The sequence below is a fragment of the Echinops telfairi genome, unplaced genomic scaffold (genome assembly GCF_000313985.2).
Source record: "Echinops telfairi isolate 266 unplaced genomic scaffold, ASM31398v2 ScPeMD7_9;HRSCAF=40, whole genome shotgun sequence".
In the NCBI taxonomy this organism is placed as follows: Eukaryota; Metazoa; Chordata; class Mammalia; order Afrosoricida; family Tenrecidae; genus Echinops; species Echinops telfairi.
Window position 1 is genome coordinate 77,182,756 of NW_022103906.1, and position 16,726 is coordinate 77,199,481.

General features: G+C 39.6%; 1 protein-coding gene across 1 annotated transcript in view; it reads right to left on the reverse strand.

The window, feature by feature from the left end:
• Nucleotides 1-9,279: 9,279 nt before the first annotated feature.
• Nucleotides 9,280-16,726, reverse strand: part of ZNF638 (zinc finger protein 638) — an 81,972-nt gene continuing 74,525 nt past the window's right edge. Inside the window, exons 23-27 of the mRNA XM_045286584.1 lie at nucleotides 15,310-16,258; nucleotides 14,510-14,614; nucleotides 12,000-12,101; nucleotides 11,153-11,271; nucleotides 9,280-9,594 (exon numbers count right to left, since the gene is read on the reverse strand). Of these exons, the coding sequence (XP_045142519.1) occupies nucleotides 9,529-9,594; nucleotides 11,153-11,271; nucleotides 12,000-12,101; nucleotides 14,510-14,614; nucleotides 15,310-16,258 (1,341 nt within the window). The 3' untranslated portion in view covers nucleotides 9,280-9,528. The remainder of the gene's footprint in view (nucleotides 9,595-11,152; nucleotides 11,272-11,999; nucleotides 12,102-14,509; nucleotides 14,615-15,309; nucleotides 16,259-16,726) is intronic.

The window sequence follows — 16,726 nt, forward strand, 5'->3', positions numbered from 1 at the left end:
TCGTTTCCTCATCCTAGTTTGTTGGCTCCCTGAACCCCCTCCCCGCTCCATCCTCTCCCATGTTCCCCTGGGACTGCAGGCCCCCTTGTTTTCTCCTCAGGATTGTTTGCCCTGCCTATCTTATACAGACAGACATAGGGCGAAAGAAAATAACAATACGATACATAGTTCCAGGTCTGTCGGCTGACCCATGTTTCCCAACCAGGTCTGATGAGGTATCAAGTCCTGACCCCCGAGTCAGGAGTCTATTTTCAGAATTCCTCAAGGAGTTGATTACTTGTTCCCCTTGCTGCCCTGTTGTACTCCCTTCGAGTTTCATCCCTGCTGGGGCAGACCAAGCGGAAACACTTTCTGCACTGCGTCTCCAATGCTGTCCCTATAGCAATATGGGTCAGTGCAAGATGGAGTCATTTTTAAAAGCACCCAGTAACCATAACCTTCTGAGCTGACTTCTCTGCCTTGAATTGAACTGGCCCAAAAGATGCCCTTGGAAGCCATTGTTGTGATCAGATCGTGCTCCATGGATCACATTAGTAAACATGAGGGGTCTCGGGTCATAATTCATTCCATTGTTTTCAGTAACTTTGTTCTTGCTGAAGACAATCAGATCTTTTGAGTAAAATAGCTATAAGATGCTGACGCCAAGATGTTCACTTCACACTGAAAATAAAATGCCAAACCCTGTGAGATGGCGACCGACTTGAATAGCCATCACATCAATGGTAATTTCAGGGTCGTCTTCTGCCAGCTTCTTGACTTCAGCCAGCTCTTTATGCATTTGTGTTGATGGTCTTCTCTCTCTTGGCCGTCTTTGAGGTCTTCTTTGACCTTTTAAACACTTAAAACCTTCAATGACTTGGGAAAATACCCTAACGACCAGTTTTTTCATGCCACATCAACAACGAAAACAAGGCACCCTAATAAGACTTACCGTATATGCTTGAGTATAAACCAGCCCGAGTATCTGCCGAGGCACCTAATTTTCGCACAAAATCTGCATTAAAAATGTGCTGAAAAACTTGGCTTACACTATATAGGTACATGCCTTATTATATTTGTCTGAAGCCACCTATCGATTACAGAAAACTTTACATATTTTGTCTGGAATAACGTCATGAGTAGTTATGTATGCATGGGGTAGCAACCTGCTTGGCTGTGGTTTTCAGTTCGAAATCACCAACAGCTTCGCAGGAGAAAGCCCGGGCTCTCGACTCCTGTCCGTAGTTAAGATTGAGTCTCAGAAACCCCGGGGGGCCGCTCTGAGCCTGGTTTTGTGGATGAATCCATGAGCGAGCCCTGGGACATTACTTGCCAGGCTTATCGTTGGAACACCAGCCGCTCGAGACTAGCTGCAGCCGCACACCTCAGGGGAATTGGTTCCTCTGGAGAGGCTTAGGGCCACGGTTTCTTGGGACATCCCAATTAAAGAACTAGATATCACTATCTGCCAATAGCCACCAAAATTTAACAAAATACTCTCTATTCACTTGGAGCAAGAATCACAGACAGGTGGAAATGAACAAATGCCCTCTCTGCCATGAAGCCAAAACTGAATGATGCCCACCTAGCATTAGTGAGTATTGATCAAAGCTGTACCACTCCTACGGGGCACGGGGTGAACCCAAAACTACTGCCTTGAGCTAACACACCCAAGCACCCTCTGACGGTCTTTTTTTAGGGAGTTTAACTACACTAGTAAAGCATGTGCACCTTCAGCACTGAGATCTTTCAAGCTCTATCTACATGGAGACAAGCTGACAGCAGATTAGAAAACTTCAGAGGCGCAGTTTGTTACTAAAGGAGAAACAAATAGGAAGGAATGGCTGCAGACTTGAAACCACCCCCACCCTCGTGTAGACTCTGACTCACGCAAACCTACAGGACGGGGTCAACTGCCCCCAGGGGTTTCCAAGATTGTGAGCGGGAAGAGGAGAAACCCCCATTTCTCCTTTAGAGCAGCTGATGGCTCCAAAGTGCCGGCCTTGCTGTTAGAAACCCCATGTGTAATCCACTGTTGCATCACCAGTGCCACTGAATTGTACACAATTGTTGAACTGGCACGTGTTCTACCTCCTATTGTAAATCACGCAAACAACAATCATGCTAAAAAGCCAACCTAGATAATTTAAGACAAAATCTGTGTGTTAGGTGAATCTTGCCTAATAGTGCTTCTCAAACAACCTGATGGATCATTTATTTTCTTCTAATTTAAAACCCAAATAAAGTGAAATTAAAAAACTCTCATTTAGAAAACTATTATATTTAAAACACTCTTGTAAAGTCTCTACATTGTCACTGTTCTCCATTTAAGTCTTCACAAACTAGTTAAACAGCTCAAGTACTAGCACTGGGACCAAAGGTAACATTTTATTTTTGGAAGAAAAATTCAATTATCCTCCCCATAGTTTTATTGGCATATAACTCACATATCATATAATTTAATTGATCAATCATATTAAGAAGAGTTGTGCAATCATCACCACAATCAATTTCAGAACCCATTATCTTTTAATTCCATTTTTCCATCACCTTTTTGAAGCTTCCTCTTGCATACATGCACGGACGCATATAGATTTTCTGGACATATACTTAAGAAATTGACAAGAATGGTTGCTTAATGGACAGGCCCAGGAGGAGAGCAGAAAGGAGGCTTTTCAATGAGTGTTTGACTTTTTATGGCTCTTTAAATCACTAACTATAAAATTTAAGTAAGTCACAAATTCTGTGCCTCAGTATCCTCTAACTTGAAATAATGATAAATATAGCCTAACGATCGCTTCTCGGCCTTTTGGCTAAGATCAAGTGAAAAATAGCCTAATTCATTGGTTATTGTGAAGATTAGCTAGTTTCAAATCCCCCTCCTGAAATGTAAATTCCATGGGGGCAAGAATGATTGTTTTATTCACCAGTACATACTTAGCTGCTAAGATAATCTCTAGCACACAGTGAATGATCAACAAGTATCTGTCAAATTAATACTTTAGTTAAGAAAACTAAGGCCTGAAGACATAATCCAGTGGTGTTGGCACAACTGGGATTAAAACTGAAGTTTCATTAGTATGTGGTGTATCCTTCCTAGAAGCTCGAATCTGATTATTTTGGTTATTTTGGTTGAGAGTTGGGGAAATGAACTGGTTGGCAGGTAGGGAAAGAAGGAAGACAGTAAATAATAAACATTTCTCACGTTTTTAAAAACTGTCAGTTTTGCTTAATTGATTAAAGACAGAAAATTAAGACAAGGCAACCCCCACCCAGGACTACTTAACAGATATTTGATGAATGAATGAACCTGCTTCAAAACCATTTTTATCTCACAACCAGAGACAGAAAAACTAACTTCAGTATCTGTTTAATCTTCCTGTCATAAGGCCCTTTAGAATTTTCAGCCACACATACAACCAACATTTATTAATCACTTTCTTGCACACATGAATTGAAGTAGAGAGGAATTAAAAGATGCCCTGCCTGGAAGATCTCACTCTAGTTTGCCCATGTGTTAAGTGTTGGGGCGGGAAGGGACAGAGGGTGACATAAGCACATCAGTAATGAATGTGAAACTAGGTCCACTGTTAGCTCACTTTATTTGCTTCAAGCAGCTTTTAAATGTTTATGAAGTTTTAAAAGTCACAAACTTGCAAAGTTTTATACACTCACAAGAAAGCACATTCGGGGTGTATCAATAATTAGGAAGGCTCTTTTCTCTGGACCTTTCCAATATACCTTACTTCCTTTTGTTGTCACGTGCCAAGGGATCAATTCTAACTCACCGGTCCCTAAAGGACAGAGTAGAATGGCTCTCTATGGCTTCCTAGGCTGTTTATTGGGAGCAGACTGCCAGGCCTGGTCTGCCAGTGTGTGTCCTCTCATCAGAATCTCCTGATTCCGTAGTTATTCTGTGTACATATCAGTAACTAAATATAGAGCCTCAAGAACATATTTACATTATTTAAGGGACTACACACTGACAGAGCCTGAAGCCAATCTCTAGAGATGAACTATTTTAAATGCAAACTGAAAACAGGTACTACCCAGCAGAGAGAATAAAGTATGCTCACAACTGGAAGCAAATTGACAGAAGTCTTCAAACAAAAGTATCACTCATGCCAGATTAGGCCAAAAGAGCCAGAGAAGAACCTTCGCCTGCCAACAGGGATCTTGTTTAATACAAGTCGCTAACCAGACTCACAGAAAGTTAAACACCCACAAGTCAATGCTGCCGTTTGTCCAACTTGAGTTTCAGAAGGACTCTTCCAAGGACATCCACAACCAAGACTCAAAGGACAACATTCCATATTAAAGATTCATCCCTCTAAATTTGCTTGTCAAAACATAATAATCAGGCTTTACTTTTAAGACCGATTATAAACTCCTGCAAGCTGAAGTTGGTGACTTTACTTGAGGCATATGCTCTGGGGAGAAAGTATTTTTCACTCCTGGGCTCTATCCTCCAGTGGTAGGCACAACACTTCATAGCCTCTTGATCCTCACACAAGACCCCACAGCCCAAATGTATGCTCTCGCAGGGTTAAAGCCTAATAAACTCAGACCAAACTCAACACCATCACGTCGATTCTGACTCAAAACGACCGTTTAAGGGTAGAACTGGGAATTTCTAAGACTCTCTTTATGGGAGCAGAAAGCCGTCTTTCTTCCACAGAGCGGCTGGTGGTTTCAAACCACTGACTTTGTGGTTAGCAGACCAACGTGTAATCACTATGCCACCAAGGCTCCTCTAAAGTCTTAGAAGCACAGTCAAATCCAAGGCAAGGAGACTAGAAGGTGACAGTGGCATTCCATAGGTGAGGCAGGAAGACTGGGGCAGGCCAGGACCTGGAAGTTCAGGGCTAGAAAGAACAGGCTGAGGAGTTCAGGTTGAGGTGAGTTCAGGGACTGGCAGGTGCCTGTCACCTTATCATCATGGACATAAGGGGAAGATGATAATCTGCTTTGTTTACAGAGGAACCAGGCTCCAAGAGTGAATGATGTTGAGAGGTTTCCTACAAAAGCAAAAGGACTGGGCTCTGAAGTAAGCCAAAAGCCAAGAGAAATCTTGAAAACATGTTTTGGTCAGGGTCGCACGGGACAAGTGGACTCTGGTTGTTCCCCGCACTATGACAGTTCCCTGCTGGCGGCTTGAGACCATCTAGAGAAATGGAAGTTAGAGGAGGCGAAGACAAGACTGATCAGGTCTGACCTAGAGGAGCACCAGTCGGAGAGGAGGTTGAATTCCAAAGGGCGCAGCAAAGTGACTTAGAAGGAACCCAAGCTGTCAGATCAGAGTAAACTGCTGGGGAGGGGAGGGCTGCCTTCCGGAGATGGCTTAGTGGGGCTTGGGAAGGGATCATAATTAACGCAGCCTGGCGGAGGTTGAACTTCCTGCGGGACCCGGGCTGACCAGAGGTGAGGCTGATTTGCGTGAGCTCTACTTGGAGCTCACCTGAGGGTGCGTCTGGCCTTAAGTTGGAAGCTTCCTGGGTGACTGACTGGGGTGGGGGAGGCCGGGCACAGGCCGACCAGGGCGGGCACAGGAGGCGGGGCCGCGGATGGCGCCTCCCCCATTCACACAGACTCCCTGTCACACACACCAGCAGTGAAGAGCGTGCGGGAAGGTGTTACCTGTGTTGGGGAGCACTGGGCAGCCACAGCCACAGTGTTTCCATCATGCACAGGAGGGGAGCCCAAAGGTAACATTTTAAGCAGCACTGTTTTGCAGAAGAAAAGATCTGGATTCGTCATCAAATAAATTGCAAGAGGGAAAATCTTTAAACATAATTTTGAAACTTGTGTATCAGTTGTAATGTATGGGCCTATCTAGATACTGATTCAAACAATGTAGAGCAAAAAAAAAATCATTTGACACAATTAAAGCTCCAAACTTAAAAAAGTATATATATATACATACATATTTATTATGGTAAAACTATACAGTTGGCTCCCATTTGACAACTTCTATACAAATTGTTCGGTGAAATTAATTACATTTTCTACAATGTCAACATTCTTTCGTTGCATTTCGGTTAAGTACTTCAGTTTCTCTACCCCAGTATCTCTACCTTTCATTGTTGACCTTCTGGTCTCATATAGATGTTAATGGGAAGCCTTGTACTCCTGGGGAGTGACCTTCATTTTGTGTGCCCATCTATTATTTGGCTGAAAGATGACTTGAGGGGGCTAATATTAGCTAAAGCAGAGGCGAGGAACCTTTTTCCTGCCAGGGGCCATTCGGATAACATCACTATGGGTCAGTGGTCCAACATTTAATTAACTCACCACTAATATGATAGCTAGAACTACTCTGGTGGTGTGTGATGTTAGCGATTATTGCTGACTTCATAGATCTTCTAGGTAGGCCAGACTTTCTCCACTGAACTAAAAGTTCTGAGTATCTCAGATAGTCTCAGGTAGTCCTCTACCCTCAACTGGCCAAATAAATCTGGATGTTTTAAGATGTTAAGTTCTGTTGAGCACTTTCCCCCTGTTGTATCAGGGTCCATCTATTGTGGCCCTGACCAGAACAGTCGACAGTGGTAGCCAGGTGTCATCATCATCCAGTTCTTCTGGCTTATATAGGCTACACACTTTGTAGACTATAGTTTCTGCTCTAAAAGGGTTTCCTTCTTACCCTTTTGCTCCTGATAAATACAAACCAATCTTTTTGATAGTTGCTTGCAAGCTTCTAAGACCCCACATACTGCTAAATTCACTAGGATGCAGACCATGAATTTTGTAAACTATATTACACCAACTGAGTTGTCCCATGAGACTAAAGTCCTTAAACCCCAGAAAACTGCTCTCACAAGGTGCTTGATTATGTCTGAGGAATATCTGTAATCATGTCCCTTCTCTTGGTAAATATGTGTACATACATATATTTTTATTGGTGTACACATACTATACTTACATACCTGTACACGTGTACACACACACACACACACACACACACACACCTACATGCTCACATATGGCCCACAATGCCATTCTATTGGTTTACTATTGGTGGTGATAAATCAATGTCAATATTCTTCATTTGAACTGAGTTTTGATTTAAATAAGTAACATTTACATTGATAATGGGTAGGTTAAAAGGAATTCTAATCTTTTAGAAAAAATACATATGGGTCAAAGGATGTATCAGAAAACTGACTCTGCTATTACACACTGAGAGGCAGGAATGAAGATATATATATATATATATGTCATGTCTCTCTCCACATATCACAGGCCTTGAGTAGCAAACTGGTGAAACTAGATAATTATTAGATGAAGCTTAATAATCCTATTTGATCTATTTGTGGAAAAGATAGGCTCAATTTTTCTACAAATTAAAATGTTTTTAAAACTTGACTTTGGCCTCCATAAGAAAAAAAAATTATTTTCTCACAGTTAGGTGCATAGCAGTTAGAATTCAGGGTATCAGGTGCAGGGGAAGGCTTTCTTTGTTAGTTTGGGGTTTCTTATTCATTAAAAAAAAAAGAATTCCACAGGAAGCGTTCTGGAGAGCTAAATACTATGTTTAGAGAATTAATGTAAGCTACAATCCACATCATATCCTTAAACCAACTAATAAGATGCTGCTATGTATTGACATCTGTTCATGAAGTGGAGAAAGGAGTTACAGGGTTTCTGAAAAAAAAAAAAAAAAAAGAGGAACGTTTCTTTTAAGAGGAACATTTTTAAGATTATATGCAAAACACACAACAAGAACAAAAAAATTCTACAAAATCGTTTGTACTTATAACCCAAGGTAAAAAGCCTGTCTTAAATGTAAAAATCAGCAGAGAGGAGTATTATTTGCTATATGTAATATGGGTCACCATGACTCGATGGGGAATTAACTCAATGGCAGCGAATTTGGTTTTTATATTTAACTATCAACATCTATTATTAGGATGAAACATAAAAAAGCCTTAACTCCTTATATGCTTTAGTAGGTTCCTTTTATTCTATATATAATTGCAATTTCAAAAGAGAACATATCCTCTGCCCAGATAAAGGAGATGAGCTTCATACTTAAATTCCTAAATACAAATTCTAAGGTACATACAGCGGACATTAACGGTTATAAATTCTGTCGGTTGAAGAGCATCAGAAAATTATGTTAAAGGTTTCTACTTGCTCACAGTAGTTGTATTTCTCTAACTTGTTGACAACTTATTCTCCAGCTCTTTAATAGCTCTTATCACTCCTATTAAGTCATTAATTCACATGGATTTAACTATAGCAGCATCTAAATACAAGCCACTCCCTCCCTCTACCCAGCCATACCCCACTTCTCTGGACTGGGCTGTCATTCTGCTCAGGCTATGGTTTAAAGTCTGGGCGGCGTGTGCTGCTTACTGCCATTGCCATTGAATCAATTCAGACTCATAGGGACCCTATAGGGCAGGGCACTGCACCGATGGGTTTCCAGGGCTGTAACCCTTTATAGGATTTAGAAAGCCTCATTTTTCTCCCAGAGCATTTGGAAGTTATGAACTGTTAATTTTGTGGTTAGTAGCCCAACATACAACCTACCCACCAGGGTTCCTCTACTGAGTGTGCACTTAAGACGGGTAAGCAAGAAAAAGTTGCTGCCGTTTGCTCTTCACTCCACTTCTTGCCATCTGCCTTGTAACTCTTGTGCTGCGACAGGAATATGCAATCTAAAAAAACAGTAGTTCTCTTAAAAATTTATCTACAATCACCTTCGTTCTCTTATTGTGTGCTCATCAAGAAAGAATCAGAGATACTTATTTTAAAAAATCCTGTTTGGAGCATGAGTTACATTATAACTTACATTATAGGGAAGTATATAGTACCTACTATCAATCCACTGATTTTGGCAGGAGGGAGCTGGGGGGTGGGGGGTGTAAGAAGCAGCCTTACCAGTTCTTACAAATATATTAAATAATTCAAATAGCTTAAATGGGGTCCACAGGAAGTAAAAACTGCTTTGTAGCTCCAAGCTGATACTAAATGACTTGTTAGGTACTACTTAAGTGGGTCTTGTCAGAAACAGTTAATGTTAACAAAAGTAGGAGAAAAAAAAACCCAACACATTAAAAAACCAAGCAAGTTTTACTCAAACCTACCTGAACCAAATATTACATAATTGGGGTTTATCCAGAAAATTGGGAGGTTTAAGAAACCGTTGAAACTCAATGTCACAGTCATGTTATTAATTCTAGAAACACATGCAGATTTCCACACATTCCAAGCCACAGTGTTTAGGGAAGAACCTTGTCTACAATCATTGGCAAGCAAGTCTTTAATAAATCAATCACAACCAGAAGACAATACTTTAAATATACAGTAGGAACATTTATTTTAACACGTCTAAAAGGTATTTATCCATGCCTGATGATCTGATACAAAACTCAAACCCATCATACTTTCCCTCATTAGTCTCTCTATATCAAGGGCAATCAGAAATTTGTACAACATGAATATTTGCCTCTGAAACAAAAGTTACAAATTAAGTGATAACAAAATACACAAATCAACTGGACCCTCAATGAATTCTAATGAATTTTTTTCTTCTCCCCCTAATCACCTAGAGCTTCTTTCTTCAGCCTCATTCTGGTCCTTTTCCTTTTTTTGCTTGGCCATGAACTTCTGTTAAAAGCAATTTATAATACAAAATACGTATTAGAGGTTGTTTTGTACGTAAACCTATTTAATGCATTTCATTGAAGTTACACATAAAAGACCTTGATCCTATAAAACAAGCAATCAAAAAAATCATGCCTTATAGTAACCATTCTTTCCCTTCCTTCATCAGTCATTCAATATTTATGATGCACCAGTGTTATGCTTGGTCTGGAGAATACATGGTCAACTGGATCGATAGGTTCACCTTAGTAAGAAATAAAGTCTGTGTAGTAAGAAACAAAGTCTGTGTGGGTAGTGGAAAGGAACGATAACAGGGTAACAGAAGGAAGCCGGCTGGCTTGCTTGGGGGATTGTGTACAAGAGTATGCAGACTTCAGTGAGGTAAGTAAAGTCTTTCCTAGGGGCTGGTCGTGTAGACCTAAAAGATAAGGAGAGGCTAAAGAACAAGAATCAGATTGTGGCGGGCCCTTTACAGACACTCTCCTAAATGCAGTATGAGAGATTCTCCACTGGGAGACTGGGTGGAGGAACGACACACTAAACCACAAAGCCGTGCCCCACACTTTAATAGTGGCTCATCCGAGACTAACTGAGCTGTAGCATCTATTCAGGGAAGTATTATTCAAAAAACAGAGGGGAACTAAATGTTACTGCTAATGGAGAAATCTAAGAATCTGGACTTTAGAGGAACAAACTTGCATAAACCTTAAATGTTCTCCCAAAGGGAAAGAATGTACATTTTTGGTAGACAAGTACAGTGAACCCTCGCCACTTCGCGCTTCGACTTCCGCGGCTTCACTCTATCGCGGTTTTTGCAGAACAACGCATGCTCTGTCATTACTGCCACTGATTGGCTCATACTGTACACGCTTCTGTCTGCATCGCTACATATCGGAGCTACGTATCAGATGCATTTTTGCTTTTGTACAGTGTACTGTAATTGTTTGCGATTTTTAAGAAATTTTATCTAAGCCCTATGATGGCTCCTAAACGAGCTGCTTCTTCTAAGCCTTCTGACAATAAAAATAAGCGCCAGAGGAAGATGCTCACCATCCAGGAAAAGGTAAAACTTTCGGATATGATCAAAGATGGCAAGAAAATCGTGGAGGTTGCACGCCATTTCGACTTGAATGAGTCTTCCGTTCGCTCTATCCGTAAAGAGGAAAAAAACATCCGTGCTACGGCTACTTTCACTTTCAACAAGGAAGCAAAGCGCATCGTGACAAGTCGTAATACTGTAAACTAGATGCCATAAATAATATAATAAATAATAAATGATAATTGTAACGTCCAAAATGTTTTACTGTATTTTCCCTTTTTCGTTTAATAAATTGGGTAATACGAGTGTAATGGTGACTAAAGGGTGTTTTTTCATGTCCTCTATGCTCTAACTACGAAAGTATTTGATTTACAAATAAGGAATCCTACTTCGCGGAATTTCATTTATCACGGTAGGGTCTAGAACCGATTAACCGCGATAAACGAGGGTTCACTGTACTTCAATTTAAGACAATAACATCACCGGAGGATTTTGAGGAGCTAAGAATAGGAAACGCTTTACCTCTGTATTTTGCTTATGACGTGTACTCTTGCAGTGATTTATCATCGCCTTTTCACCTGCATAGAACAGGGAACAAATTGGACAGAAGAATCCAGCCTTGGGCACAAGAAAGTCCAAATCTAGAGGACAGAAAAAATAAGGGAAGCGAAAGGAAGAAAATTCATCTACAGCTGTGCTAATTAACATCTAAATCCAAGTATGACACACATACTAAGCATGATAATATACTTCTATGTAAGCACTGTATATATACTGCTACAAATCTAGGGGTCAAGAAAAATTAAATTTTAATAGAAAAATCTAGGCCTGTGTTTTCTTTCATAAAAACAAATTCTGGCATCTCCCAGAATGCCATGGCACTGGCATTCTAAAAGTTGAGTAGATGTCCATGGAAAATCTTTAGGTAACTAAGAACTGCTTGACAGCCCATCAGAATTCCAGTTCACTGGCTAAGAATCTGACATTGCGTCTTTGAGAAATAAAGGGGAAATGGCATGTTTAAAGAATGCTAGCTAAACACAGAAGATGGTATTGTGTTCTCCCAACCTAGCAGACAGCATGTTCTGCTTAACGGGAATTTCTGCCTAGCCCGCACTTTTAACCAATTATTCACAAGAACCAAAGGAGTGGGGTGGTGGTGATGGTGGTAAGGAACCAGAATCAAAGAGGAGACACCTCGGGCTTCAAGAGTGTGATAAAATGTCTTGCCAGCGTGCTGCCAATTAGGAAAATTAATTTCCACCCTATAAGTAAAAAATCACGTAAGCAAGGTTAAGTTGGGTGCAACGAAACCCTGACTATGGCGTTGAACTGTTAATTCAAATGGTAAGAAGCATTTGTATTTTACCTGTCGGGACTTCAGGTTCCTCTGACGGGCTTAAAGAAGGGTCCTCAATCTTCTGGCGTTTATGCTCTGGTTCAGAGTCATCTAATTCCGAGTCTTCATCAACTACAGTAATTATAGTTATTCCCCCCAAAAGAGATATTCCAAATAGATTTAGAGCCTTTATTAAGCTAGTATCAGATAAGACATCCTGCCTTAAAAGGTAAACTTAAAACTCATCTATGAAAACTGTCCTTGGTTAATTTAACTTGCCCGTTCTTTGCATAGTATTTTCCCAAACCCTCTAAGATGAGGAACAGATGAGTAGATAAATCTGCTCAGCTTTTATCAAATGGATTTCTGGGAATAAGGTGAACACTACATTTTATTCAACACATTATTTCAGAAAGAATTTAAGGGGGAATAGTATAGGTTCAAGTTTTATATATAGTAGACCCTTGAGCAACAACTAAGCAAGCCTACTTATATGTGAATTTCCCCACCTGGTTGCTTTTCTAGTGATCTGGAAGTGTTATTAAGCATGTTCCTGTGGAGATGATCAGGCTCACATCGTACTTTAAGCCATAACCAACAGAGGAAAAAGATATTCTGTGTCTAAGTGGGCCTGTGCTTGCCCGTTGTAATTTTGAGTTCTTAGCGAATTTCCGGGGAGGCCAGCATCTCTAATACTTTACTGTTCAAGAATCAACTATGATTATTAATAAAAGTTAATTAGTAATTACAAGTATACGAAATGTGTTGAGGTAGAGGGGAGAGTGGGATTTAATAGGCAAATGATATGCAGAGATAACCAAATTAGTATTACCTCTTATCTTAAAAAGGTGGAAAATAAAACTGACAGGAAATTAACAGATTTGTTGAAGGTCACATAGCTAGGAAAGACTAGCACTTGGGACTTAAAGCTTTGAATTCAGGGGTCTCTTACCTAAGGTAGACTTTACCAAGTCTGGGTGAATAAACAACTTTGAAATCATCATCTCTTCTTTTTTTATGCCTCGCATCCTACAGGTTATCAAGTCTTAAGCAGGCCATTAAAAAAGCCCAGGCTTCTTGTCTCCAGTTCCTTCCCTTCAGTATTTTATTCCTAACCAAAGCAATGTTAATCAAAAAATATTTGGCTCTACAACTCCAAAGGTATAGTTTTCTTATAAGACTAACTTTAATAATTCAAATTAAAATGAATAATTTAGGTTGAAAATTGTGAAAGAATAAATTTTCCATGAGCTGGGTTCTTTCTTCAATATTGCCCACTAACAGACACAAACGATTATATAAGCAGTAAGGGAAAATAATCTCTTACATTAGTTGGTCAAAATAAGGTAGCTCCAAGCCAACTTGTAGTTGGAACTGTTCTATCAAATAGAAACCCCACAGTCTCATGAGCTCACAGTAGGTGGAATTACTAACCACTAACTCCGGCTTGGGAATAAAGAGAACAGACAAGGGAGGAGTATCTGGCAAATACATTTGAAAAAGAGGGTATGATTAATCATAACAAATGATAGTAAGAGTAGAAAACAAAAATATTTTGAACAGAATCCAATTGGGTTTTATCAGGGTCAATTTCAAGAAAGTAACAGAGAATGAAGCTGGAAATGGGAGATAAAGAAGTTAAAAAAAATTTTTTTTTAATTTCAGATTGCTCTTAATGGAAGGAGAAAAGATGAGAGCTTCGAAGATTCCAGTGCCAAGAACATTCATTTCCATAATGGGAAAACAAGAACATATTTCACATGCAAGGAACCAATGCAGATAAAATATAAGTTGGTAGACAGAGATTCTCTACGTGTTCTGGTAAACAAAAATAAAAGCAAGGTTAGTCAGTGAGGAAAGGAGTGAAAACTTCTACGACTACACTTGGTAAAGAAATAGGAGAAAGAGAGGGGGCGGGGAGCTTTGCAATAGATTGTGGTACACTAGTGGAAGGCCTGGCTGAGATGGGAATCAATAAACTTCTTAGACTGAATTACGGATGGTAGTTTTTTATTAACAAGAAAATAAGATTTCCTATTTTAGTGCTGCTTAACTCCTATTAATAGTTTTTTGCTTTACCTCTCCTAAGTCAATCAACAACTTGAGATCCAGAACTGTGTTTTTCCCTAGCAATTTTTAGCATTTTACTCTAAATGTAATAGAAAATGGTATTTGTTGAGACAAGAAAACATTTCTCAGTAGATACTGTTTCCTATTTGTTGCAACAATACTTTCACTGTCAAAGAACATCACATTGAATTCACTTGTTTGCCACTGTGAAGCATCCATGATTTCTACCTGATGTTGCAATATGGTTGGAATAACTTTTCCACAAAATCTTCCAATTCTATTATTGGTATCCCATTCTCCAAATTAGGAAGATAAGAATCTTTATACAGATCTAATAATTATAAGGCTGCCTTCTCCACACTACTTATTTTATTATTCATTTTTCTTCTTAGGTGGTCGATCTTTGGAACTTCAGCCACAATCTAGTGCTATTTTACTGGCCCCCACGCCCACTAATGCTGCTGCTTTACCTTCACTGATCTGGAGGGCCTCGGCACCTTGGGCTGGCTCTGCGTCATCAGCCTTTTCTGATGGTGGTGACTTCCCAATTCTAACTCTCTTGGTTGGCATTTTAGCTTAAAAGAGAAAAGTCTAAATTATTGCTATGGTAAGAGTATTTCAATTGCTTTTTAACTTTGAACAACAAGCAACTTTGAACATCTTATTCTTACAAACTGACATCCCAACTTGGGAAGGAAGCCTACTACGAATATAGAATTACATTTAAAAAAATTTTAAAAAGGCCACTACCAGTACAAACCCAGGCTCCTTTCATTTCCCACCATTTTATCTTATTCCAGAAAATGTATACATTATTTTTCTCAATTTGTTCTATAAACCTGTAAGACCTTTCAATTTTAGTTTGGTCAAATCTTTTAAGAAAAACTGGGTGACATTTCTGGGTCAACAGCCTTTGGCTTATCTGAAGCTGTGTTTTCCCCACAATACAAGTATGCTATCCTCATTTCAGTTCTAATCTGGGTACTCTACCTTTCAGGTTTTGTCTTTTCTCAAAAGAGGTACAATAACTTGGGACAAGCTCTGCTCTGTACCTAAGATATCTGTGAAAATTTTAACACTCTTTTAGAAAATGGACTTATTTAAATGCAGATTACTCTAATCTTGTAGTTTATCATTGGCTACAAATGCTTATTTTGTTGGCTTCTTATATCTACAGGATAAAATTATTCATAATGCCAACCTGTATTTTCATTCTCTTTGAAACATTTTCCCCCATAAAGCAGAAAAACTACCAATGGCAAATACCTACCAGCAAAATGGCTTTCAATCATGGCTTTCAGATCTTCTTCCTTAACATTCTCATCTACTTGCCCTACTTCAGACAAGAGGAGGTTTGTTTTCTGTGTGTCCACGGCTCCCTTTTCTCTATCCCCCTTTTCACCTGTGGGATGATTGTTTTGGCTTTGTGCTAGCACAACTTTTAAATCATTTTCTCTATCTTCTTCCTCTCCAACTTCATCAACTGTAACAAAATTAAGTTCTTCTTTAAGGTTATTAAAATCTGCCAGAGCGTCTTCATCTTCTTCAGTTACTTCATCCAAAGTCACTAAATGCAGATCATTATTTTCATCTTGAATTTCATCTACAGTAACTAAAGTAGAAGGGTCCTCAGGCATCTGGGAAGAAATGAAGCCAAGAGAATCCCTTGCAGTATTTCCTTCACCTCCTTTAGTAGTTAAAGGGTCAAAATTTATATCTGCTGACTCATTTAATGGCATTTCTTCTACTTCTCCGATTTCATCCACAGTTACTAAGCGTTCCTGTTTGAGAAGATCTTGTTCTTCAGCCATGGATAGGACAGTAACATCTTTAGGTTCACTGTGGGAAATACAATCATCTTGATCAATTAACTCATCTAATGTAAGAAGAGTATTAGAGTCTTTCACCATTTCGTCCAAATTTAGTTCTTCTTCATCAATGACTTCATCAACAGTCACCAGAGCCTGTGCTAGATGTGCAGCTGCATCTTCCTCCTCCCCAATCTCATCCAATGTTACAAAAGACAACTCTCCCTCAACAACATGAGGGGCAGAATTTTCACCCTTCTTCTTTTTCAAGTTCGGCTCAGAGGGAGGGTTATTTTTGAGAGCATCTTTCCTTTTTCCTTTTGGTGGATTCTCCTTGGCTTGAGAAAGATTCACTTCTTCTACAACCTCATCCACAGTTACAAATTCATCCAAATTAAATGGAAATGGTTCCTGTTGAGAATTTAAAAAGCATAATGTTAAGAACTACTACACCCAATAAAATGATTTAAAAAAAAAAAAAGAACTACTGCTCACTGACTAGGTTCCAAATAGTCTTAGGAAATATACATGCAATACCATTTGTCAGAATTGCAGCTGAAAGACATTTCCTAAAGGTTGAAATTAGCATTAAACAATAAGACTCCAGGTCTGCCTAATAAGATAGGCTGGATGAACAATCTGGAGGAGAAAACAACGGGACTGATAATTCGGAGGGACAAGGGAAAAGGGGAGGTGGAGGGAAAGGAAGTGGTGTTAGCAAACCCAGGGACAAGGGAACAAGTGATCCAAATCGATGGTGAGGAGGGTGTAGGAGGCCTGGTATGGCGTGACCAAGGGTAATGTAACCAAGAGGAATTACTGAAATCCAAATGAAGGCTGAGCATGATAGTGGGACAATAGGAAAGTAAAAGGAAATAG